Source organism: Pocillopora damicornis, chromosome 1 (assembly GCF_964200805.1).
Source record: "Pocillopora damicornis chromosome 1, jaPocDami1.2, whole genome shotgun sequence".
In the NCBI taxonomy this organism is placed as follows: domain Eukaryota; kingdom Metazoa; phylum Cnidaria; class Anthozoa; order Scleractinia; family Pocilloporidae; genus Pocillopora; species Pocillopora damicornis.
In genome coordinates this window covers 24897482-24924009 of record NC_142670.1, presented here as the reverse complement: position 1 = coordinate 24924009, position 26528 = coordinate 24897482, and the positions used below count along the sequence as shown (strand labels likewise).

Here is a 26528-nt window from a genome sequence, read left to right as displayed (position 1 = left end):
AGCTTACCTTAGTTGGTAATCTCTTGTTAAGTATCGACTGATCCTGCAGTTTAGAGAGAGGTAACATTCTCTTATTTATCACTCGTTCACGGACGACAACAAGCGTGACGTACGACAGGCCGCCTGTCAACATGCCCACCGCGTCCTCGTGTCGCGCGATTTTCATGTCTTTGCCGTTTATCTGACAAAAAAATAAATGCGAAAAAAAAAAAACAAGGATAAGGAAAATGAGAACGGGACTGGCAAAGGAGAAGCAATAAGGCAAAGATAACTTGAGCACCTTTCCCTCTCCTAACCCAACAACACTCAAGTGACAACATGTTAGTGTTAATGTTGGGTTAAGGGAGGGGTCCGTGCGAAGTTGCTTAAATACTGACAATGATCCGCTTGACCGAACAGAATAAGGGACAAGAACAATCACAAGACTACTTCCCACTGTGAGCTGATGGCAGGTTACATTACACAACTGAATAAAGCGCTTTTTGATTGATTTTCGTTAAACAAAACCAAATTGATTACGTAGGCCAATCCGAAGAAAGGAAAATACCAAAGCAAACCTGGATTACTTATCTAAATTGTTCCAACAACCTAAGTCGATAACGAAGACTCACCGAAAGAACTTTATCACCAACTTGGAGTCTTCCATCCCGCTCAGCTGTTCCACCCTCAGCAATTTTCGAGATGAATACTCCCTGAAATAAAACACAATTGTTGAAAAAAAGTCTCAGAGAGTTGAATTAAAACCACAACAACAACAATGCCTACGTTCTGCCGAAGGTTTGAAAAAAGTGCACTTGCCGGCAATAGCGAAGACAAATACCTTCATATCATCTGTGAGGTTATGCACAAATTATTATTAAAAACCAACGTAGCACTAACGTTCAAAAATATGATTAACTTTGAACTAAATAAATTCTATTTACCGAGTCGCCATCCTTGTAAGGTGTTGAGCCACGACCCCCCGCAATGCTAAACCCCAGGCCCTTCTCGCCTCCTCGCTTTAATGTGATTGTCTCTTTCTGTGAAGACATAGATGGAATATGATTTATACATTATAAAAATGTTGAACAAAATCCCTCACTTACAACATAATGCTCATCTTAATTAGGAAGCCAATCAATTAAAAATCGTAGTTTAAAAATATTTAAATGACATTTTCTCTAACCCAAACTTAATTTCACTTTAAAAAAACCTTCTCTATCAATAACACAAATCCAACAAAATATCCGTCCTCCTCATTGAAGAGTTTTAATTAACCTTACAATAAACCTTTCTAGAAGCCCTAGATTAGCTTCACGGTAAGTAAATGCTGAGCGTATCATTTATTGAAAGCAAACGTTTCATTGACATCAAGAGTACCTCTGTTTTCGTTTGAATCTCCTCCATTTCAGGTTCTGGAGCAAATCTCACGCCCACTTTCTTCGTCTCCTCCTTTGGTGGTTCTTCAGTCACCTGCAAGTACATGACACAATCTGATCAAAGTTCTGTTTCTCTCCTACTCGTCATAGCCAGTCAAGGGGTTTGACAGATAGGCAGTGAGGATAAAAGCCTGATTCCCATAGTGGCATGACGACGCCAGCGTTACGCCAAAACAGTCAAAGTGTTGTTATGTTTGTAGTGTGAACACGGTTACATAACAACACAATAACCAAGTGGTAGTATTAATATAATAACCTGAGTGACCAATGACACGGGCGGCGGTAAACTGTTGAGAACCGGTTGCATTAACCCTTTATACCCTAACATCAGAATGCATATTCTCCACACTGTTCTTTATACATCTCCTAAGGTGCTGACAAGGAGAGCTTGTTTGCCAACCAAAAGATTCCTTCCTTAGTGACCATTTCCTTTCTTCCCATGACCCAAATGTATGATTCAGCAGTGATATTGTAAGGAGAAAGTAGATGCTAATCACCCTTGGGAGTCACTGGGTTAAAACCCTTGCAAAGGACAATTACAGACGCCAAGTTTCACCATGAATCTCACCTTCGGTTGCTCAGGTTCTGGCTCCTGGTGGACTTCATTCACTTCCTCCTTAGTGAAAGCCTCTTCCAGAGCTTCGTCGATTAAATCACCATCTTCTGAAGCCATCAGGTTTTCTCGAGATGTTTTGGTGACCGTTCTTTTCTCCAGATCCTCCCTTTCTCTAACTACAACTAAGTGGATGTCATTTCCAGCATTTTTCAAGACATGTACCGCTTCATGGTGTGTGGCGGTGGAAATATTCACTCCATTTACCTAGAGAAGAAATAATACACGTTGTTTATTTCTGGATGATGCATAAATAAACTTAAATAAACTTCACATGATGCATAATACTTGTACTCAATCAAACAAGGGAACTTCTAGTTGCTAAGATATCGTAAACCTAATTTCAAATGTATAAAGAAATGTCACATTAGCAAAATTCTTGACCCTTTTCACCTCAACATTAGCATTCTTAGTCTCCACACTGTTCTCTTTACATTTCCTTTGGTAATAACAAGGATATGTACATTTTGGGGTTTTTTTTGGACAATCAGGGGTTTGTTAAATTGGTGATCATTTCCCTTATTGTCATAATCTTTGCATTTGATTCAATGGTGAAATTATACGGAGAAATAACAAGCACATTATTCTTAATTTCAGTTTGCTGTACTTGACCTAAAAGGGCCTTTTTCTGGTTCTTACTTGATGTAGAAAGTATACGTCAGTATACGTCAAAATAGAATTTCATCACAACCGGAAATATGAAAACAATGAAAACAATAGTGACGTATAATGCGTTTTCTACACCAAATAAGGGCCCTTTTTCTCCATCAAATTTCTTAGAAATAAATTCCACAGAGCATGCGCCGTACTCTATTGTGAATTATCGAGTTACCTTGATGATTTTGTCGCCCGTTTTAAGTATCCCGTCCTGCCCTGCAGGACCATTTTCTGAAATTTTAGAGATAAAAATTCCCTGCAAGAAACGAAACAAATTATGAATTTTGCCACAACGTCAGAAAAAGTCACCGAGTATTTTGCACCAAAACAGAAATTTAACGACAGAAAAAACTCAAACGGCTGAAGCGAATGTGATCAAACCTGATCTTCTCTCTTACCTCGTCATTTCCCATATAAGGAGTCGAACCTTTTCCACCGGCAATATTGATTCCAAGGCCTTTGTTGTTCCGGTGGATCGTGTATTCAATCTGCAGAGGAAAGAACAATACTCAAGACATAGCTAAATACAATCGGAGCAACCGGAAAATCTCCGTATTTCAAGTCATTGCCAAGTTTGTCCCTGACTGTTTTTCTTATTTAAAAAATGGGAGCTTTAATCAATGTACTTTTGGGTGCTCGATGGACAGAAAGGCGGCGGATTTGCGTAACGAGTAGCGAATACTTGAGTTTTCGCACTATTTTCTGTCCCAAACCTCTTGCAGCTTTGCAGCTTTATTTAAAGGCTGCGCACAAAACCGCCAGCTGCACAGACCATCAAACATGAAATAGAATATAAGCTACTTTCGATTCGTTTGGACATGTGTCAGGAGAACTGGATCGAGCATATCAAGTCGAGGCTTACTGTTTAATCTTTCCCCAGGCAACAAAGAAAATAAGCAAACAAAGTTATAACTGACAATCTGACTTTTTCCTCTCCGCTTTCCATATAGTTAAAAGGTTCTCTGCCTGAAATATTTTCTACTTGTGCAATGAGACGTTGAATACAACAATACAAAAGTATGACACTTGTCTTTTCATATTACTTTCTCCAAAACGTTACTTAGCTTCGAACTGGCGAACCCTAAACAGTTTCTTTCCACTTTGAACCTAAACTAATGCTCACCTAGTTGAGTGGTTTAAACCCCACCCTCCCCACCTCAATCCTAACACAACCACTTCTCTGTCACCACATAAATCACTTAGTACCTCTTCCACGACTTTCGTGACCGTAACAAGCTCTTGTTCATCGTCGTCATTTTCAGCTATCTCTTCCTCACTGGTGAGACCAACAAATCCTTTTGGAGGAGTTGGTTTTCTCTTTAGTGCTGGACCCTCTAAAAAATAACAAATACAACACATATCTTTGTTGGTAAAACAACACAAAAATAGTTAACATTCTTTAACAGCCAGTTTGTTAAGAATGTAATTAGCAACCAAGTCAACCCATGTCATGTAAACAAAGGGGGTAAGCTCTAAGGAAACTTTAGTGCAGCATCAGTGAGTGGGTGGGGGGGGGGGGGAGAGAAGGGAAGGGGGAAATTGCAAGATAATTTGGTTTTATCAACTGAGTAGATAACGTAAATTGGCCGCCGTAAAGAGTTTTTAAAGCTGAAGTTTCGAGCGTCAGCCCTTCGTCAAAGTAGTTGACGCAACGCTGCTCTTAACACGATATATAATACAGAAACAGTTACGATGAAATTGATGTGAATAAAGCAAATAGCATGTCATTAGGAAATCGTTTGTAGCAGTTGAGGCTGTTTCGTATTGCTACTCCCATTTCAAACCAGAGAGTGGCACAGTGGGAATCAAGCGACGAGGTTTACTTCAACGAGGTTTACTTCAACGAGGTTTACTTCAACGAGGTTTACTTCAACGAGGTCACGGTGCCCTTAACCCGAACATAACCGGCCAAACGTTTCAGCCCAATATTCTTCCTCATTAATAATGGGAAAAATAAAAATTGAATTTCGAGCATGCATAAGTCATTCATTTTTCTGTAGATACAACGGCAATCATTCCTTTTAAATGGGAAAAGTTTTTGTCCTTAATCAACATTACTAAATCTATTAATGTCTGTTATCGACAGCCATTACCACATTTTTCCTCACATTATTAAGATAAAACTATGTACCAATGATAGTCACACATAATACAAATGTTTCACTTCAAATTTCAGTTCTTATCTTGAACTCAGCTAAACCTTATAACAAAATTAAATAAAACAGATAGTAATATGCAAATCACAATGAAATGCTCGCTGACAGATTTGTTTAGTTTCCCTTTTAGCAAACTACACAACATTGAAAAAATTTTTAACGTTGCTCAACATTCAATCCAAATCAGTTATATTTAATCTCTATTTTTTTTCTAGGTAGTTTTCTAAACCATTATTTACTGCACGGTGCGGAAACTAAGAAATCCAACGCACCAATTTAATTTTCCTCTTTTTTTCGCTCTTTATTTGGGCTAATTTCTGTATTTAAAATAACAAGAGAAACTTTCAGAGCGCCGAGACCAAATCCCCTTCGCCAGTTCTAAGAAATAAAACCCGTTTTGAATAACGTTGAAACTATGTTTTTATAATTAAAACCTGTGTTTACACATTTGCAAGGATTTACCGGGTATGGCACCTGTTATGATGAAAATAGAATTATTATTCAAGCTCTAAATTATTTTACACAAAAAATTTTGGTAAGCATGGTAACATTACGCATGAAATCCTCTTCTCACCGTAATTTTTAACTCTTTGCTAAGGAGTATATTCTCCTGTAACATTACCATTAACAAACCATTAGTTCAAAATTGCTTCACGAACACTGTACTTCATTGAAAGATAAAAAAATTTTCCTCTGGATTTCCTGCAGAGAAAACTTAAGTTTCCCTTAGGTAATTCCTAAATCTTGAAAACTGAGAGTGAAGGAGTAAATTGAAAAAAAATACAACAAACAAGAATGTGAAGACTGGTGTCTTTTAACAGCTCCAACTTTGCGACTCACAGCTGTCAAAAGGCAGCAGTCTACAGCTGCATTCACAAATGTGATGTCTGTAACACGGACATCAAATTGATAACTGTGGCAAAAGCTGTGAACCAGAAATTAAATAGCCTATCCTAACCTGACCAAACCACTGTAAACGGCCCATATGTCCCTAACACAGAGACAACCATATTTTATAGCTTAGCAAAGAGGAAGAATCTTGAAATCTGTACAAAGTGGCCAGAGCGCATTAAACACATACACATAGGTGCAACCAAAAGCTTGATATGTAAAGCAGGTCTTTTTTCCTCAAAACACAACATGTGGCAAAAAGTTATGAATAATTTAAAACAAAGCCTGTTGTTATAAACATAAAGGAGCCTTTAAGAAAACACAATGAAAAATCTCTACATTAACAGAAAAATTATTAACACTTACAATTCTACGTTTCAAATAAACTCAACGTTATTTCTACAAGCAGACTTCATGAAAACCATACTAATTTCAGTGATGATTTTTATATTTTTGTTCAGAGTAGATGTTCAATTCAAACCAAAAAGAGTAATTTTTTCAGCCTGCAAGAGTGAGATAATGCCACAAAATATGAAGACAGAAAGTAGTCATAATTTTTTCTGGAACTAAAGAAAGTTTCCCGAATACCTGCCAAACAAAATTTTTATTTCTGTTTAAAATTACCCATATTTGGATACTTCATTAATATTCCGTGTATTTCATATAAACAGATCACATGTTTTAATGCTTTCAACAATCTATCATGGTCCACTTACTGCCACAAGATGGCACTGATAGTTTCAACTATTAACTGCACAGGTTCTATTAATTTTCAAAAGTTCTAAACTCTTTTCAGTCCTTAGATCAAAACAAAAACTATTTCTACTATCAAATATATCGTAATTTTACTGGTGATTCAGCTCTTGAGAATTTTGTAGAGTAAAAGCTTTACATAAAGGACTTTGAACATTCCACCCACCTATTGAGATATTGGATTCTCAACAAAATCATAAATTACCACAATTACCTGTTTAAAGGCTAATTTATGCCACAATTTAGGAGTGTGAATTCAATTATATAGACAGCTGGAAAAAAAATTCAACACCATATTTGATTTCTTAGCAATGAAGTAGAATTCTCGCGATATTCACCACTGCCAACTTTTTCAAATTTATATTCACTAAGAAACCTAGAAAAGGAATATTATTGTCACTTTTTCATGTAATGTGGTGCATTTTGTGGGCTAAAATGGAAGATTTTGGCAGGCTAAAAGCTCCCACACTTGCATGACTTTCTCAATGCCATTCAAAGTGAGAATAGTAGTAAAAGACTTTATGTCTTTGAGCATAAATATGTTTTGAGTCCTTCTCAGGGTCATTTCAACCCAAGCTGCCAAAATGACTCTAAGTTAGGCCCAAAACATATTTATGCCCACAAACATAAACAGGAACATAAACTCCATGTTTCTTCAGTCATACAATTGTCTCTGCTTTTTTCATGTGAAGATTAGTTTTTTAAAACCTCTCAGTCTCTGCAGTGCCTAAAAAATTATTTCTTTAAATTCTCAGGTCTAAACATACAAGAAAATCTTTGGCAAACTGTCTGGAGATTTCATCTTTGGAGAGCAAGCAAGAGATTCAAAATGTTTTGAAGTAGGCCTCAGACTCTGCAAATGTATGTGACTGTGAAAAGTTTATTAAGGGCCAAAAGGTAAGGTAACTATTTTGACCTGAGTAACCAGCAACATGTTATCAAGTAGCCAGTGGAACTCCAGCCAGAGAATCAATTTTCAAACCAACAAATGCTGATAATGCAACATGAAGTGTCCTTTCATTGATATGATGATTTTTTTCTATAGCAACCACATTCTTTTCCTACGGTGACCAAATTGTTTTTTCTATGGCGACCATTGTACACCTGAAGGTTGCCTTAAAGGTGACTTTTTTAAATAGGGAACTTAGAGTCATATATAGGGGGACTGGGTAAGCTGCTGGTAAAAGGCTTATGCAAGTAGTACAAAATTATGGTCAAACAATTATGAAGAATGTAAACTTAGAGTAAGAATGGCGTTGTTGCTCTTAGCTTCTTTGGGAAAGTTCTGAGTGCACATTAAATAGCAATACTACCTAATTATACCTGTTACAGTTGTTACAAAGACTCAACATACCTTCTGTTTCCCCATCAAGTCTGCCATCTTCATTCTACAACATCAAAAAAACAGCAAAAACATGTAATCAGGACTTCAATAAAGAAATTCCATTCAGTTGTGTATGTTGTGGCATGATCAAATGTTTAACTATTTAACTTCTAAAAGGGACCAAGACAAAATTATCCTTAAAAAAAATCAAGACATTGTCAAGCAGAGAAGAGATGTGAACAAAGAAACATCTGTAAGGGGATTATTAGTTGATCCAATGCCAAATTCTCTGAACTGAAATCAATAGAGCTGTAAGACTGAAATAATAATTACAACAACTGCAAGTACAGCTTCTTTTCAAGGACAAGAAAAGTGGTGGCTTACAGAATCATTCTTGTGTTCTTCATCACCATCACGGCTTCCAGCTTTAGCTAATATTTCCATGACTTTGTCCTGGTTGTTTGATTGGAGATCAATCCTCTTGTTTTTCAGATAGTGCGGCGTGTCGCGTCTCCGTAATTTATCATGCTTCTCTGTTTCAGGGTGGTCCTCTCCTTCAAAACGAATTCTTTGCTCTCTTTCACCATCATCCTCTGAACCTGAACCCTACAAGATTAACATCTCACTTTTCCCATCTGTGCCAATGCAATGTTAACCAGACACACAGACTCACACTGCACATATGTGCCAACCAAAAAATTTGACAATTTGCTCTTGTATCTGACCTGTTCCTCAGGTTGTTTTTCAGTCTGTTCTTGTGTTTCCACAGCAAATCCCACTCCCTTCTTTTCATTCCTTGCTTCTGGAACTGTTACCTGTTTTTTGTCAGCTATCTCAGGTTTCATTTCAAAACTTGCTCTTCTTGGTCGAAATTCAGTATCAGATCCACTTTCCTCATCCTAAAATCAAAGTAACTTCAATAATTGTGCACAGCTGACAAAGACCTCCTAGACTCCAAGAAAGAAATTAGCAAAATCAAGACCAGGAGATGTCCGAGACACAGGTTAACCCATTCACTCCCAAGATTTGATTGTTGACTATCCCCTCTTGCTGCTGCACATTTCCTTGTAAATCAGCCATGAGAATTTGGTGTTAGATTAAGGCAACAACTTCTACTGACTTTTTTTTTAATATTCTCATGATCTGTTTGCCAGATAATGTGGGGATATTTTGCATGTTGATCACTTCCAAGAGATAAAGGGTGAAACTAACATACCAGCAGGGTCTATATGTGACCAGCCTGTGAGGATATAAACTCACAGAACAAGGATATGTATTGTTTCTCCTACATTTGTGTTCTGAAGCTCAAAATAGGATATCAAAACATAATCACCTGTTGCTCAAAGATATACTTTACATTCAAGAAATTTCAAAGAATTTAAGTATGCAGGACCCTTAATTCTTTTTCTTAAATGCCATGACTGATTTTGTAGCAGAAAAGGGTCAAATGTATCAAATATAGCTCTCTAGGTTTTTTCCAGGAAATAACAATGTAGTGTGATACATACTGTGAAGGACTTGCGTGACTTGAGTATCACACCATCCACAGGATCTGTGCCCTTGTGCACTTTGTGCATTGTTATCTTTGGGTGGCGAGATTTGAGATCCCTAGGGTGTGGTGTGTCATGTCTGATGAATGTACTCTGCAAAGAAAGAAACATTTATTACATCATTTGTAAGAAACATTGTTTGTTTCTTAGCAAATGTGAAAGGCTTATCATAATTTCTTGGTTAAAAAAACAAACAAACAAACAAACAATCCAGGAACCTGCATGGTACAAAGACAAATATGAGTCCCCAATGAGGAGTTTAAACTCAGACTATAAAAGATTTGTAGACCAATACTCTATCACAGAGTCACTAAGTATTCTGGTGGCCTCTAAGTCAAATAACAATCATGGTGTAAGTCAAAAGCCTTTTCAATTGTCATCAAAACCGTAAATGTTTTAAGCCAGAAGGTCACATTTGACCATATAGTTTGATTGTTCATCCCTGATGGTAATTTCCACTCAGGTTGTCAAAACATCAGTTGCCACTGAGAGCAGTCTTGAGAAGTACTATTGTCAGTACCTGGGCCAGGTTGCTTTAAACACAGTAAACCTAATCCTGGTTTAGCCCTTCAACTCCCATGAGTGACCAAGACAGAATTTCTCCTTACAATATCAATGCAATATCAAGTACATATATGATGAGAATAAAGAAAAATATCAGTTTTGGGATAATTAGTTGATCCAATACTAAATTCTCTGAACTAACATTATAAGAATTATATGGTTGACAGTAAAGAGAATTACAAATTTGATCTGGGAGTTAAAGGGTTAGGTGTAAACTTTAAAATTAGTTTTTATAGCTCTGCAAAGGGATTTTCTTGTTAATTTTTCCCTGTTAGTTTTGAGTCACATTGAGATAAAATCCAACAAAACCTAAGCTCTTAACACTCTCATCTACAAGAGAAATTAAAACCAAGGTTATCATTTAATTCTAGATTGATGCTAACCTTTGAGCATTTGAGCAACCAGGCCCTGGACAATCATGATCAAAACGAAATAAGTCAAAGTTTAGGGAAGAAAAGGTAAGAGGTAAAGTCTGTACTTAAGTATTTCACTCCTACTCACCTCTTTATCACTGTCTCCAGAATCCTCTGCGAACTGAACTGCTGGTAGGCTTCCACTCCGTGGTCGAGCAATGTCCCCCATCTCATCATGTGCAAGATTCTCAAATGCCACTCCATGTGTTAAATCATTTGTGAGCGAATCTGAAGAAACCAAGAAAATTATAATGTGAAACAACCTTTGGAACAACAGGTCTTAGGCCAATGTGTCTGAGAGGTTATGCTGACCTTGACCATGTAATTCCCATGAGTGACCAAGACAGAATTTCTCCTTACAATTTGAATACAGTATCAAGCAGATAGGTGATAAGAATATAGCAAAAAATGCATTGGGGGATTAATTGATCCGATGGCAATTCTCCCAGCTTATATCATAAGAATTTTATGGCAGACAGTAAAAGAATTATTCATGAGATTTTGACAGTAGAAGGTTGACACTCCAGAATAACACTGCTTAACAAAAATCAATAAAATTGTTTAAAATGCTGCACCTGGAACATAAATTTGAGGTAGCTTCATTAAAAAACAGTATGACACTACTTTGACCATTTCATTTTATGTAAATCCAGATAAAAAGAATGTTTTCCTACAGATATAAATATGAAATTCTACATTGTAACTAAGCAGGAAGAGGGGAATTAAGACACAAATAAATCTAAAAGACATAACATGATTGAAACTGCTTACAGCCAATAGAAAATAAGCATTTCCATAACTATTGGAGACAAAACCTGATTAATGGAGAAAACTGTTGTGTGTCTACATGTACCATTAGATTGAATACCGCATTGAAAGAAGAATACTAAAGATTTTAAGAAATAAATTCTTTTACAATAATTTTACCCAAAATCAGAGACAAATTTTTAGCTCTGTCTTTTAGGGAAAAATAACTGCCTTCCACATTTGCAGTTTAAAAGAAAAGAAATCTACATTTTATTCGCAAACACACACAAAGGACAAATAGTATCATTCAATTAAAGCGTAAACTCAAAATTTAGAAGTCGTAGATAGATTGAAAAGGGACATATTAGAATTGCAGCTTGGCACAAAAATACAAATTACGTCTGAAAGCACTGAATATATGAAATAAAAATACTACAAAATATAAATCACCTTGATTGACACCGTATGTCCCATTTTGGCACCCCATGATAAAATAGTGCCAGTTATAAAACTTTAAAGCAAAAACAATCCATTGCTTCGAACTAGTTTGCATACATGTAGATGCAAATACATATTTAAGGTTTCTAAAGTCATGGCATATAGTGGTTGTTATTGAATAGTTGGTGAAAAACCCAACACTGGTTACTGTACAATGTACATTGGTGCCATCATTATTATTCAAATTTTCATAATTAAAGTATACATATTATGTTTTTACACCTGCTTCTGATTACACAGTGTTGAGCATATTCAAAACAGCAAGCTCTTTGTAAATTCCCAATATTTTGAATCTGTACTGAACGTCTGTAATAATAAAATGACCTAAATGAAGACAGATAAGACTTTCTGATGTGAATGACCCAGTTACATAACAATTTTGTACCACAATATCATTTCATTCATCAAACATACAGTTAAAACAAGTGGAAACTTTAACTGTCTTTTAAGTGCCAGAAGAAGGATTTAAATGCAAATAACTGCACAATAATAATTTAGTGCCAGATCCATCAAAGCTTGAATAATAAACACAATTCTTTCTTCCTAAAATTTCATCTCAACAAATTAACACTAAAAGGAAATGCAATTCAGCAGACAGATGAGAATTCACAATTTCAGTTGTTATTGGTTGGTTACAGCTGAAAAATGGTGTTGAAACAAAGAAGGGAAAACATCTAAAACAGTGACAAAAATTAATCTTCTCTCTAAAACATGAAAATTCAAAGAGCTTCGTAAAAGAAAATGTTTTTTCTTAATCTTCTTTATGCAATTCAAAGTTCTGTGAGTCAGAATACATGTATTTGAGGCACTAGAAAAGGAATGTAAATTCTCGAAACTCCTTAAGAAATGCATAATGGTCAGCAGAGCAAAATAACATACAGATTACTGCTTAATTTGAAAGAATAATTATTGGTCACAAGCTGAAGAGGGCATTTAGCCGTCATGGTGAATACACTTGTACATGAGGTATAATCATTTTTCTCTCGATGTAGACACTATAGATTTGGATCACAGTGTTTCAAGTGCATTCTGTGAGTCTTCTCCAGACACTGAAGAAGACTGAGAAAGACTCAAAACATTGTGATCCACATTCAAAGTGATCACAATATGAGACAAACAATTCTACTTCACAATTATAATTCATTGACAAATTTTCATCCATTCAAGCAAGCCTAATTCAAGACAGTGCAGAAAATTCTGTCCACAAAATTGACAAATTGCAAAAAAATGCATGGAAATACATTCAACATATATTTACCTAAACTTCCAAGGCCTTGTTGTGGTAAAAGGAAACACGTGAGCACTCTACTGTTAGTCTGTTCATCGTCGTCTGTTTGAAGTTTTAGCACTGGTTGAGACTGGTAAAAACAGAGAGGATATACCATTCAATTACCTTTCAACCAATAACTGTACAAAACAAGTCACCAAATTGCAGTTGAAACAAATAAGAGAAAGTACGGTTGACTGATGAGCTTCTCAAGGTCTTCAAGCAGAATTTTTCTTGGAAGCTCTCAAGAGTTCCACATCTCAACTATGCAGGTAAATCCTGAGCTGCCAACAAAAGCTGGTAGCCAGCCAAAACCATGAGCTAATCTGCCATCTTAAAATGGCAACTCAGTTACCTGATGTTACCAAAAGGAGCTGATGAAAAATCACAAAATATTGAAATTCCATTAAGCAAATTTTGTAATTTTCCATCCAACAACAGCTGTTTATATATGTTGTTCAAAAGTGAAAGAAATAACCAGAATGTGTCTACATATACTATACCATCAATCAGGCAAGAATGAAAGTTCTAACAGTTATCCTTCTTCCAGATTCCTTTTGAAAATAAAAATTTATTAAACAAAGTAATGATATTCTAATACCTGGTTTTCTGATAACCATAATGCCTTCAATGGCAAAGATCCAATTGTTAGTGGAAGACATTCCAACCTTTTTTACACAAAACAGACAATTGGTTAAAGAGAAATATAAACACTAACTTTGATAAACCATAAGAAAAAGGTATCACAGTTTGCATGTGTGAAAAGTATTTTAATCGAAGTTGTAAACTAAACATCACTTAATCTTTTTGTTTTTTACAAAAGCCTGAAAAGACATCCTTTTCAACTGGATAGTCATGAGTGATTAATTATGAAGACATACTAACTTGAGTATATTCAGTACATAACACAAAGGTTTTTACAAGTACCCTTACTCTCGTTGTTCAACAACAAGGAGCAATTTTTGATTCCATTTTTAACCTAGTCTATTACTGATTGGAATTTATTTTCTTTCAACACCTCAACAAATTTACAATTTCTGATTCCATTCAAGATTGCTTTATGCATAGCAGAGACTCAAAAAACATGCCGAAGCTCTAGATTCAACCTTTTTTTCACCCAAATATGATTCCTTAATAAGTAACTTCTCCTCACAATTTCAGTACTTTATCCACCAAATGAGTAATTAGAATCAACAAACTTCTGAGAGGAAATTGTTATCTAGATTCCTAGTAAAAATTACCTGGGAAACCTATTTTAGCCAGAAGGGAGAATAACAACATAGATCTTTGGCTGGACTTGTTGCAGTTAAGTGTATCAATCATTTGGACAAAAACTAAAAATGCATTTATACCATGTTCCTCACCTATTTCCTGATACATCTAAAACATGAAGATTTCTACAGTTGCCGATTTCTGACGGTAAACGTGTCAGCCAATTTTCTCTTAGAGAAAAAACACTCAATCTTGTGCAGCTTCCAATCTGCAAGATGTTCAACATAATTAAAGTAATGCAATTCATTGGTTATTAATATCACCAGTTGTCAATTGAAAAAAAATTTATGATATAAGTAGTTTTTAAAATTGACATAAAGAAATCCTCTATATTCTTTGGAAAAATTCAAACGTTTTTTTTTTTTGGTTTTAGGGAAGAAATAACATTTAAAAGAACCTAACCTCAACTGGCAAAGCTGTAAGTCTATTCCTATCTACATTAAGATGTGTTAGCTTGTGGAGTTTTCCTATTGTCGAAGGGATTTCCTGTTCAAATAGAATAAGAAAGAAACCAGAAGTGTCAGTAGAACTCACAATTACCCGTCAACAATTTGGTGGATATAATTTTTTTTCTCAATACCTGTCAGAAATGAAATAACATACCTCAAGGAGATTTTCAGTTAAAATTAATTCTTGTAAGCTGGAAAGTCTGCAATGTAGACAGAGAATATTGCATTTTGTCAACTTATTTTTGTCAACAGTAACATCTTTCTGACAGGCCACAAACAGCCTTTTCACCCTATATACTCATTCCAACAATGCATACCAACCTGCACCTCTCCTCCCATATAAAAAAAAACTTACTCACCCTCCCACAGCAGGTGTTAGAGCAAGAAGCCGGTTCTGATCAACTTTAATCAACTGCAGCTTCTTAAGTTTTCCTACAAAAGTTAATCAAGAAAGGATGACCAATGTTTTTGAAGTTTTAGAACACATACAGCTGAGTGATCACTAAAGAATCTGCAGGAACCCTGTACATACCTATGGTATCAGGAAGTTCTTCTAACAAATTTTGAGATAAATGGAAATCAGTTAGAGCAACACAACCAGAAATTTCATCTGGTAAATATTCAATCTTGTTCTCTGATGCATCAAAGATTTGAAGTTTCTTGAGGCTTCCCAATTCCTGATAAAAAGAAGAAGATCAGCAGCTTATTGATTCAGTAACCCATTTACTTCTTTATCTGTCACTTCTCTCTGGATGTGACATGACTTTAGGGTTTGATTGCCATCTAGGATTGGCAGGCCCCTTATTTCAATTTTTAGAGCAGATAAAATAGTAGAAGGGGAAAAAGTCTCTAAGTTTGCTCAAGAGGAGAGATAAAGGGATGAGGTATTGGATAAACAAGAAAACAAAGGGAGATAAAAAAAGTGAATAAAAATGCTGAATAACTTTGCTGGCTGGTAAATGGAGACAGTGTCGATGTATATAAACTTACTGGTGGTAATGTCTTCAACAGATTTCCATCCAACCACAACTCTATGAGGTTTGGCAGTGACCCTACTATGTCAGGCTATACAAAACCAAAATGAATCAAATTTACTAAGAAAAATGCGATAAACAAAGCCACGTAATCTGGTTTTCACCAAATTTACCAGCCTTCTCCTCCAAGCAAATTAAATGCTCCCCTTGTAACCTGTCTAAGTGGGCTGTTGTTGCACATTTCACGAAGTAAACTGCTGTTTTTTTGTAATGAAATGGTGTAACTGTTGGCTAGTTCCTTTCTCAAAGTTTGTCATACATGCAGTTTTAATTAATTGATAACAGGACTTTGTGTTGTTCAAGTCTGTCTGTAATTACAATGAACAAATTGCTTGCATTATTACAGGCTGCGAGGCATGAAATTAATATTTTTTTCTGATAACCACTTGGCTCCTAAATTCTTCAAAGTGGTAGCCAATTCAAAAAAAGTTGGTCACCATTTTCAAAGACAAACAAAACCTCATTTTTGCGCAGTCAGCGTTCTAGATAGACCCTTCAAAATTAAGTTAGGGAAAAGATCTTTACCTTACTACAAAGTGGACACTAGGATGGATGATATACAATGTTCAAGCTCACCTAAATCCAAGATGGCGTCTAGTTATTGATCGAGATGCACATGCTGCGTTTTGGAAACAATTTCATACCCAGGGCTGGAATGGCTTCAGTCTTATTACCATGATTTAACTTGACCACACTTAAAAAAATTTGCTCTGACTACTTACAAGTTCTTCAAGTTCGTTGCACCCAAAGTCTAATCTTTCAAGCTTTGTTAGGAACTCCATGGAACTGTTATAGATTATAAACAACAAAAATATGCAAAAGAACTTCTGACAAATCCAATGAAAAATAAAAAACTAAAATGAAGGAAGATCTATGTCATCATCTGAGCAATTTTCCACCTACCCCTCCCCTAACCCAACAAGTTTGGGTTAATGTTGTGTTGGGGAAGGAGGGGGTGGGTACACAATTGCTCAGATACTGTTATTGATCCACAAAACAAAGACATGCGATGCGAATGTCCTATACTGGTAAAAAGTAGATCTAGAGAAATTAAACTTATTGCTAAAAATTTATTATTAAAAGATACCTAAATCATCAACTTGTGAACTTACACTGGGAGGTATTTGATCAAGTTTTCTCGTGCTTCCAGTACTTTGAGTTCTGTTAAACTGGGAGTGAAATTAAAGCAGTGAAAAATAATTAAAGGCAGTGAGGTTGAAGAGTTGTCTAATGGGCACAAGTTTACTTTTTTACTGATCTATTATCTTCATCCTCTTCTTTTTTAATAAAAGGAGTTCCTTTCTCTTTTTGAAAAAAAACTTTGACTTCTCAAATTCAAATCCTTCCCAAATGCTAATGAGATTTCTACATCTTCTCTTTAACCTGTAAAGGATTAGCCAATGATCACTTAAGAAACTTAAATAGTGTCTTTCTTAGCCTTTTAGTTCACTAGGAGATATTCCCAGGATTTAAAGGCTGATTCTAATAACAAGCACCATACAATTGATAAATCAAATTTAGCACAAAAAAGAGAGTCATGAAGGCTGATTATCTGTGGGAAGCTGCCAATAAACACAGATTGGTCTGCATTGAACTCCACATTTAAATTTGGCCTAGAGAAGAAAAACCTGACACAAAACTAGTCTGTACCAACATTAAAGAGTCCAATTGCAGAGGACAAGTAATTGTGTAGTTTTCTAAGAAATATGTACTACAAAATGTTAATAGTATATTCCACTTAATGATGAAAGATCATTTATTGACAAAATTCTCGAATGAACTCTGCCATAAGCTCCACTGTAACCAACCATGAACATCCCCTTCAGTGATTGTAAATATTCAGTAAATTCACATGTACATAATATGAGAACAGGCATTCACCCCTCACCTTCCAATGTCTGGGGGCAAACGAATCAGAGACACATCATTTAGACAAAGTGTAGTGAGATTTTTGAGCTGTGCAAAGCCATCCGGAAGCCTATAAATATAATTTAGTACTTTAATATCTGGTTAATTCCATCTAATTATAGTTACCTACAGTAATAGAAGGATTAAAGTGACAAATCTTACTTTAGTCCAAAGCCTCAGTAATAACCTACCCACAAATGTTTCTATAGGGAATTGAGGGACCAACCCCTACAAAGATGCAAACAGACTTCCTTGTGCTTATTTCCTAATCCCTGGATACTTGATAGCCCATACCTCATATTCCTTATGCATTAACTTTACCTCTCCATTGTTTAATCAAACCTTGAAAATTGTTCTTTTGTTGTATCAAGGATTTACTTTAACTTAACCATAATTTATGTGTAACACAAAAGAAACTCCATCACAAGAAAGTTACTTATAATAAATCAGTCTGTCACCTTCTGTTGCAAACTTTGCTACAGCAAAATGACACAAAACAAAGATCTGTTTTCTTTTCCAGAGAAAAAAAATCAATTTTACAAAAGAGTAACGAGCATCTGGACATTAATAACAAATTAATACCTTTTTTAAGCAATGTTGTGCAGAACATTCTGTTCAGAAATTTCAGTTCTTTTTGTTTTCGTCAGAAATGAGAGCCAATTAGATAACCATTTTATTGGAAAAGCAACACATAAAACAGGAAGTTCACCCTAATGGACTAACTTACAACCCATCCACAAGAAAAAATTACAGTACTTCTTAACAAAAAAGACCCATTGCTAAATTCAGCCAAAAAAACTATTATTAACAGTCTTTGTATTTGTGCTTTGTGTGTGCAATAAAAACTTAGGGTTTGGTTAAGTAAATCTATACAACTTTACTGAAATAAACCTCCAACAATGAGTAATGAAGAAATTATAATCGATAGATAATGATAAAATTATCACTATTGTCAGCATCACAATGACCTAATAAAAATCAATGCAAAGCAGGGCTAACTTCTAAAATCATACAAATCAATTACACATGTACAGTACATTATATGTTGGCCACACCAACTGCCATTAAAAACCAAAGCCTAAAGTACCATTCATTCACAGGGTATTTCTTATAATTCTGAAGTAGGATAATAGTCAAAGCTATTCCAGCTGTTTAACCAGCTTACAGTGAAAACTACAGCTGGACAAGAACAACCTGCAGTCTGGCTAACTTAAGTAGGGTTTAGCCCATGTCTCATTGAGCTGCTGTGGACCAATAGTAACAGTTACTGTAACTGTAATAGCAACTGTAAATTAATTGAAAATTGAAATTAATTGAAAAATTAATTTGTAGTCTTTATTGGTTCACAACTGCTCATAGTCCATTTGCTATAACCTTACAAAGGTCATGCTACAGATTACAATTTTGTCCACTTCATCACAAAGTAACACAAAGTCTACAAAACACACAAGAAACATTTATGATACATTTAGCTGCCACCAAACTGAAACCTATGCTTGTAAGTTAGTAACTAAAATTCCTGATTTCCAGATAATTTATAACAGTTACAATTCTTGTGAAAATTCCCTCCTTTTAAAATAACATTTATTTAGTTTTTAATCTCTGCAGTTCTTAAAAAAAGACACTTCATTTTATCAAGGTGTCTTCAGCCTACAAGCAAGAGTTTTGCTGATGTTCTTGTAGCACTTTGGAGTCTTCTGGGATTTAAAAATATACAGATGTAACAATAAGGAACCTACTTATTTAACACAGTGAAGAGAAATGTAGAATGAAGAAACACTAAAACCTTCCATGGTATGCTTGAGTGTCCCAGCCATATTACTACCAAAGTTGTTCAATAATTTGCTAGAAAACCAGTTTCTTTTTTTGGTGATAAACAACTCCAGAACTCCAGATTGATTTTTTTTTAACAACCATTAATTGGATAACTCAAGAAAAAAAACATTCAAAACTGTACCTTATGTTAGACAAAGTCAAGAAAACAGTTTTCAATTGTCATCTGTGCTTTGACAGATCAGAGGCTACCACCAATTGCTGCATGCCTGCTGTCAGTTCATTGTCATTACAATACAAAGTAGACGCCTATGGCTTATTCACTATCAAACTTCCAATCATAATAAAAATATGGAAATAGTCTTAGTTTGCTTTAAACAACTTTGGCTTTAAGTTCTAGACTATTTTATTGTTGCAGCCTCAAATGAACATGTGTCAGGTAAGTTTCACTGTTCTATCAACAAACATCATATTCTGTTTACAGTAACAAACCTCTTCAGACATCATAGATTAACTATTCAATAACTACAAAAATTAAGCAATTAAGCACTCCAGGTTGGACCATAAATAAGTGGTAATCTAAAACTTATACAGACAACAAACTTGACCTAATAACAAGAAACTCTCCTGCTTGGTTTTAAGACCTACACAGACTATTAATTTTGCTTTGAAATTGAAGGGCAAATATACAGTAAAGTTTTTTGACAGAGTTCAAAATAATACATGCAAGTTACCATAAAGAATTTAAAAACTTAATACAAAAACAACCCCACAGTCATTCCTGACACACAGAACCATTTGCTCAATACATAACCAAAATGGTAATTCTTTGAGTACTTAAAAGTTTAAGGGTACACAAATTTTAACACTCCTGGGTCAAGATAGCGAGTATGAAGGATATGATCCCCAACTTGAGAAGCTTTGATTGTTAAACAAATTCTCACTGTCATTACCAAAGAAATGGATAGAGATTATGGATACTGATGCTAGAATGTTAAGGGTATTTAATATAGCTCTTATCTTTTGCATGATTTTCAAATTATTTCTCAGAGAACATTAATTGAATGTGAATGTTCATGTTAAATCACTATTGAATGTGATATAATTAAATTGGTGATCTGGTAAATCCTATTAATTACTCAGGAAGGGTCTCTATCTCAAAGGAAGTGATTATATTTCGATGGAGGTTTGGAGCAGTGATACAATCAAGTGACTGGATGTTACTTGAGTAAATCAGCTCTTCTGTTCTAAGTCTTCATTTCAAGATGGTATATTTTCAAAACCTAGAATAATTTCTCAAGCACTGTACAGAACGTAGAAGACATTGCTCAGGTGGCCAATTGAGCCCAATACTCACACATTCCACATCAAAATATCACACATAAAAACTAATCAGACATGATATTGTTCAACTACATTTGAGCAATAATAAGAAAAAGTAAATATTTCAATTACTAATAAGTTTTCAAGACTAATTAATACCATAACTACCTCTGTTCTGTTTCTACTTTGCCATTTTTTTTCCCATGTTTTAAATGTTTGACTTTTGAACTACAAATTGTATGATAGAGAACAAATCATTTCTAAAGCCTTATGGCTTCCCATAGGCTTTGATGTTAACTTTACTCCAAGCATTATTACACTCAAGATTCCACTTATGGGACAAAAATGACATTAACCCTTCACTTTGCTCAAATAAATATCAGAATATATGATTATTATAGAGAATGATATAAAGAGGGATAAGAAAATAAGTAACATTTGCATGACTGAAATGCCAAACAATGATCCTAGAGATTTAACTCAGCAGATTAAGACATTTAACTTTAAAATGAACAAACATAAAATCACCTGCATTTGAAAAACATACAAAAGAGAGCAGCACAGACACTAACTGTGAAAAATATTTTTCAAAAAACAGAACTTAATGTAGAAAATCTTCCAAATAATACAGCATACCACGAATAAAATTTCAAGAATGTTGCAAGATCAAATAAAATAAGCAACAAGGGTAAACCAAAATGACTGATCAGTTCATAACAAACCAACCGGTGAAATTAAACAGAATGGAAGAACTGAGATAAACAACCAAGCAAGATTGGTTCAGGCGGAAAACCAAAGGAAAAGAATCACGCTGGTTGACTTATTATATTTGTTTACGTTTATTAATTTGCATCAACCAGTACAAACTCCTGAAGAAAGAATACCAATATATTGCCATTTTAGGTGCTTTTTCGAAAAGCCGGCCTCGATATTCGAAATCTAAACAATCCTACGATCAAATTTTATTTCAAATGGAAAGACGTTTGTAAAAAATTTATTAGCTCTAGTGTAAATCGATTACAACATGAAATGAAATCCATGGACAAAATTAACATCATGGCATTTCCGATAGTTCCGCTATAGACATGGTGGAGAAAGTTTCTTACCAAATCCATGCAAATCTACAAGCTGCAACACCTACACTAACTTTCTCCACAAACGAAACTCGTGCAGCTGTTGATCCAAACTCACAAACAAACAAGCTAAATTCCCTCACTGGCGTAATGTTAAATAAAAATTGATACAACGAGAATAAGAGTGGCCACCAAAAATATACAGGAAGCAATAATCATGAAATGAAAATTCGAGAGTGGTAATGAGGAGTCACAAGACATCATCTATTCTAGAACAACATGGTTTGCAAATCTTCACGAATCACTCATCGAGGTTTTGTCTACGTACAGACATGGATCAAGCGTTGAGATTATTACGTTTGCAGAAAGTGTTAAACACGATTTATTTGCGAAAAATGCTATTGTCTGCTTCACTATACTTTCGGGTAAATCTCACAACAGAAGAGGAAGGCGACACAAAGTCAGATAAATGGAACGTTCAAATCCTCCCTGATTGATCATTAGAAAATCGGTTCGAGTCTGAGATTGTGATTTTGCGCGAGAGGTGGACACGAAATTGGAACTCCCAAAAATCAAGAAGACTTCCAAATGATAATATTATCACACCAAACACATATAAAAAGTCACATTAGTCTCTCCAAACACTGAATTCTAATAAAGTACTACTAAAATATGAGTGCTGACCATCGCACTGGTAGTACAGCATGTACCCTAACATAAATAACGTGCGGCAGAAGGAAAGATCGACAAGTTTTTAATTTACGTGGCTGACATAAAAAAAACAAAAGTTCGTAAAGATAGTACGACCAGTTGAGGCTGTCTTTTGAAATACCGAAGGCTAAAATACTTCATAAGCACAAGTTAAGTCTCAAAGTGTTTTCTTTAAATCTATTAAACGAGAAAATCTCGCAGTGTAGATGATGATTATTACACACAACTCACTTCGACACGGGGTTACCGCTGAGGTCCAAACTGATCAAACTCTTGCAGAATTTAATATTGTCCGGTATGTCACAGATATCTAAACAGCAAAGAGAAGGACGAAAAAGAATATATATCACTGAGGTGTGGTTTGAAAATTTTTATATCAGTTACAGCAGCATGCGATTACTCAAAAGTGTAAGATCAAGAATGAACAATATCAACATTTATATCACATACCGAATCATACCATACAAATGGGCGCCCGCTTAAAGAACACACAAATACTACACTACCTTCTGCGTTCTTAGAGGATTTCAATGAAATATTTATCTCAATAAGGTGTAAAGGAGGTATATCTTACCATTTCGGCTGATGTCAAATTCTTGAAGGTTTGCTAAATTTCCGACTTCTGGAGGCAAGCGCGCGATCTCGTTGTCGCTCAAACCCAATCTACGCAGATTATACAAGCGAAAGAACGGCTGCAGAGAAGAAAAAGTGCATGTTATAAATGCCTCCATTACTCCAATCGATTTCAAGAAGCTACGTTATTACCCTCGGAAGATCTTTGATTTGATTAGCATCTAACAACAGCTCTTCCAAAGATCTATCATAGCGGTAAACTTCATCGGGTACGAAGGTAAGGCTACAGTGACTGCGATCAAGAAAATCTACTTGGCGGTTACAACGCCATGGAAGACACCGAAACATCTCCGAGCCAAGATCAACAACAAGGTTTCACGCGGCCCAACGGTGGTGGAGCTGTCGGCAATATGGTTCAAAGTGTAGTGTTATGAGAAGTAGAATACTGAAGGTAGAATCCACGAACGGTTGTTTCTTATCATTTTAGAAGACACGCTCAGAATCAACACTAAGTGACGTCACGACAGCCGCCGTTCCTCCCGCCCCATAATGCATCAATACCCGAGTTTGCCGTAGAGGGTTATGGGAAATCATAGATTGGACGTGATTTGATCACCGATGGTCAGATAGTAAGGAGTTGAGCACGGTTATTAAATTTCTAGCCCACTGATTGGTTGAAGGGAGTCAAATCTAACCTAGCTCCAACTAGTATGGTCAACCAAGTCGTCTGTGAAGTAAGAAGAAATGTCTGTGAAAGAGCCGTGAAGAAATGGCGGAAAAAATCGGTTTGCCCCAGAGCTTTGCCTATATCAACCAAATAAGAAACACTATATTCGGTATAAAAATATTTATGTTACGGAAAGTTGAGCACTTTTAATGTGCTTAATGCGTGACATGATTTTCTTACAGGTTACGTCTTTCAGCCTGAGTCGTTGTCAAACCAAATAAAATTAGCTCATATTCGGTGTGCGCTCGTAGAGTTTTTCCTTAAACGAGAGCGACTAATTCGGTCCTGAGCTGTCAATAATATACACACCGTGTCGCAAAGCTTATTATTTATTCCCTCCACGGCGTTTCTCTGACTCTCCTCTTCCTATCGGGACATCTGGAATAGGAAACACCTTGGTGAACATAGTCCAGAGTTGAAGGAGAAAAGTCGCTGAAATGTCATTGAGATTCTGAAAAGTATGACTTGGACAAGAACGAGACTTAAGATAATCCCCCCCTACACAGCCCTCTCATTCAGAATGTTGAGGATTGTGATGTCGTTTTTAGTGACGAGCCGAGGAGAGCGCAGAGTATGCGAAGATATCTCCCTGACGCCTGTGACTACGCACCGGAAAATGTATATTTAAAATTCCATCTCTTTTCGATGAAAACAAAAACACGTTTGAAAAACAGTACACAGTTTAATATAGGATTTCTTTGCCACATTCACATCTTAATCAGCTTCAGAATAAACATTGTTGCCACTTGGATGACCTTGTTTTATGCTTATAATTTTTTTTTTGACTCCATTCATCTTAAGGGAACAGAAAAATACTTTGGTTTGACGTTAGATGATATAGAGGGGTTTTATCTATTTCTTTTTTACCTCGCTATTTTGAAATGTTACAGTAGAAGGTTTGTTTCTATTTTATGAATAAAAACGAAATTGACATTACTTGTTGATTGTTTTCTTTTTTTTTTTTTGTTTTTTTTTTTAGTTTGTTGTTTCCATAACAATCAACAAAAAGTGTAAATGCGTGACTTTCAAAACTTGCGTGACATTTGCGTTACAGTTGGCCTTTGTGCCATTTGATTCCTTAAATAGTTTTTCTCTCCCGCTTTCATTAATCGCCTGTTCATCCAAAGTTAATTTATAAAGTGTGATTTCAAGCCACCGGCGTATAGGGACTGATATTTTACGAGATTGATTAAAGTTATGTCCCTGTAATATATCCCCTGGATTTGGTTGGCATTTTTCTCCGGTCACGATTTTCTTGGTATTTCATCGAGCCTTGATGTTCGTTTGCCGCAACAAAAAGTTTCGGCTTTAGTATTTGTTTAATGCTAACTTAAGAAAGCAGACATTTTGATAATGTCTTTGTTTCAGTCAGGATCGGTCGTTCAGCTTAAGTTTCAGGTATGAAAATAGATTTTCTGAAAATATTCGGATTTCTTTCCCTTTTTTTTAAGCCGGTCATCAAGTGGCATGATACTTCTTAGTTCCAAGTTGTAATAGTTTGTAGAAAAAAAAATATTCGTGGAGCATCCTTTCCATGTGCTTCCACCTCTTAGTTCCTTCTTCGTCGTCGTCGCCGTTTGTAGGGTTCACTTTGTGCCCGTACTTCAGTCTATGGCAAAAAATAGCATGTAAATATTCTCCTCGTTCTCGTACTCAAGTTAAATATCTGATCATATCTGTAATGCTATGATATAATTGCTATGAAATTCAGATTAACCTGAACATCGGAAATATTTCTATTATGTGATTATGTCAAAGGTAATAAACCAGTGAGGGGTGGAAAATCTGAACTGTACACAGCAACACTAAATTGATTTGCGCATTTATGGCTTCCTTTTATTTCAGGCATAGTTAAATGTGCATATTGTTTTAAGAGATTGACGATTGAGGCAGCCCTATCCCCTATCCCAACAAAACTCTCCACAAACTCTCAATTTCATAAGGAGCTCCTTGAACCACATTTGGGTTTTAATTAAGACGTACCTCCGGAACAAATGATTCCCCGTTCCACACTCTTTTGATACGATTCCTGCGCCCTCTGTTTCGCTGAGAAGGCTCAACAATAACCTGAAACCAAATAGGTTCGTTTCACAGACCTCATAAATCTTCATCAGTGAATGTACAAAAATCTTCATCAATGAATGTACAAAAATCTTCATCAATGAATGTGCAAGTGATCGCTAACATGGTTCAGGTAAAAGATAGCTGTTGTGATGATTTATCCCACATATCCTTATTAATTCAAAATGCAAACAATCGATCGAAATTTTAACTAAATACACAGGATATGGTATACCTCCTGTAACAAAGAGCACTAGGTCTACCTCGCTCAAGAGGTGCTATGAAGATACTCCATGAATTTCATGAGTACCAATCGAAATGCATACTAGCTTTGCTAACCTGAGGATGGATGGTTAAATTTTTTGCCGTAGCACCAAGGAGTGCGTGATAAGCATTTCTGAGGCAGAAATGAGCGTACTCCAAAGCTTCTGGACTTTGGGGATCTGCTCCAATTTCCACTTTAACTCTCGGCTCTAAATATAAAGAGGAAAACGGTAGGAACGTAAAATTACACAGCCATAATAACATTGAATCACACTGATAGATTCCACAAATTTTTCCAAAACATCCGGGGTGGACATGACATTATTGATGTGACTTAAACAAGTCAACAACAAGAACCAATCTTGGATACCTCAGTCAACGATGGATACAAAACTAAACATGTTCCGTTGAGATCAGTCAAAAACTTCTTCTTTCTCACCTTCAGCTTGTGGAGACACAACTTGAGGTTCTTTTGTCTCCATGTCAAAACATCGTGATTTTCGAAATGG

The 26528-nt window shown here is 35.6% G+C and overlaps 2 protein-coding genes and 1 long non-coding RNA gene across 5 annotated transcripts in view; 1 reads left to right on the top strand and 2 right to left on the bottom strand.

The window, feature by feature from the left end:
* LOC113673250 (protein scribble homolog) overlaps positions 1 to 23523 on the bottom strand; it is a 39204-nt gene extending 15681 nt beyond the window's left edge. The window contains exons 1-27 of the mRNA XM_089207824.1: positions 23160 to 23523; positions 22969 to 23086; positions 22626 to 22704; positions 17495 to 17584; positions 16719 to 16775; positions 16329 to 16392; positions 15563 to 15637; positions 15105 to 15249; positions 14932 to 15004; positions 14727 to 14772; positions 14526 to 14609; positions 14216 to 14331; positions 13453 to 13519; positions 12843 to 12942; positions 10428 to 10567; positions 9321 to 9455; positions 8538 to 8711; positions 8197 to 8418; positions 7843 to 7876; positions 3895 to 4022; positions 3087 to 3176; positions 2864 to 2944; positions 1987 to 2238; positions 1360 to 1452; positions 924 to 1019; positions 612 to 692; positions 8 to 181 (exon numbers count right to left, since the gene is read on the bottom strand). Coding sequence (XP_089063950.1) covers positions 8 to 181; positions 612 to 692; positions 924 to 1019; positions 1360 to 1452; positions 1987 to 2238; positions 2864 to 2944; positions 3087 to 3176; positions 3895 to 4022; positions 7843 to 7876; positions 8197 to 8418; positions 8538 to 8711; positions 9321 to 9455; positions 10428 to 10567; positions 12843 to 12942; positions 13453 to 13519; positions 14216 to 14331; positions 14526 to 14609; positions 14727 to 14772; positions 14932 to 15004; positions 15105 to 15249; positions 15563 to 15637; positions 16329 to 16392; positions 16719 to 16775; positions 17495 to 17584; positions 22626 to 22704; positions 22969 to 23086; positions 23160 to 23315 — 2970 coding nt within the window. The 5' untranslated portion in view covers positions 23316 to 23523. The remainder of the gene's footprint in view (positions 1 to 7; positions 182 to 611; positions 693 to 923; positions 1020 to 1359; positions 1453 to 1986; positions 2239 to 2863; positions 2945 to 3086; positions 3177 to 3894; positions 4023 to 7842; positions 7877 to 8196; positions 8419 to 8537; positions 8712 to 9320; positions 9456 to 10427; positions 10568 to 12842; positions 12943 to 13452; positions 13520 to 14215; positions 14332 to 14525; positions 14610 to 14726; positions 14773 to 14931; positions 15005 to 15104; positions 15250 to 15562; positions 15638 to 16328; positions 16393 to 16718; positions 16776 to 17494; positions 17585 to 22625; positions 22705 to 22968; positions 23087 to 23159) is intronic.
* Positions 6792 to 15110, top strand: LOC149052925 (uncharacterized). The gene is made up of 4 exons (XR_016187035.1): positions 6792 to 6985; positions 7244 to 7385; positions 10298 to 10384; positions 14497 to 15110. It is a non-coding gene; the product is annotated as an uncharacterized LOC149052925 (long non-coding RNA).
* A 668-nt stretch (positions 23524 to 24191) lies between the features above and the next one.
* The window catches only part of LOC149052910 (uncharacterized), a 143085-nt gene continuing 140748 nt past the window's right edge, over positions 24192 to 26528 (bottom strand). For all 3 annotated transcript variants that reach the window (XM_089207843.1, XM_089207830.1, XM_089207836.1), the window contains 4 exons: positions 26459 to 26528; positions 26095 to 26228; positions 25678 to 25761; positions 24192 to 25303 (listed from right to left, as the gene is read on the bottom strand). The exon at positions 26459 to 26528 is cut by the window's right edge and continues 68 nt beyond it. In XM_089207843.1, the coding sequence (XP_089063969.1) occupies positions 25244 to 25303; positions 25678 to 25761; positions 26095 to 26228; positions 26459 to 26528 (348 nt within the window). In that variant the 3' untranslated portion in view covers positions 24192 to 25243. The remainder of the gene's footprint in view (positions 25304 to 25677; positions 25762 to 26094; positions 26229 to 26458) is intronic.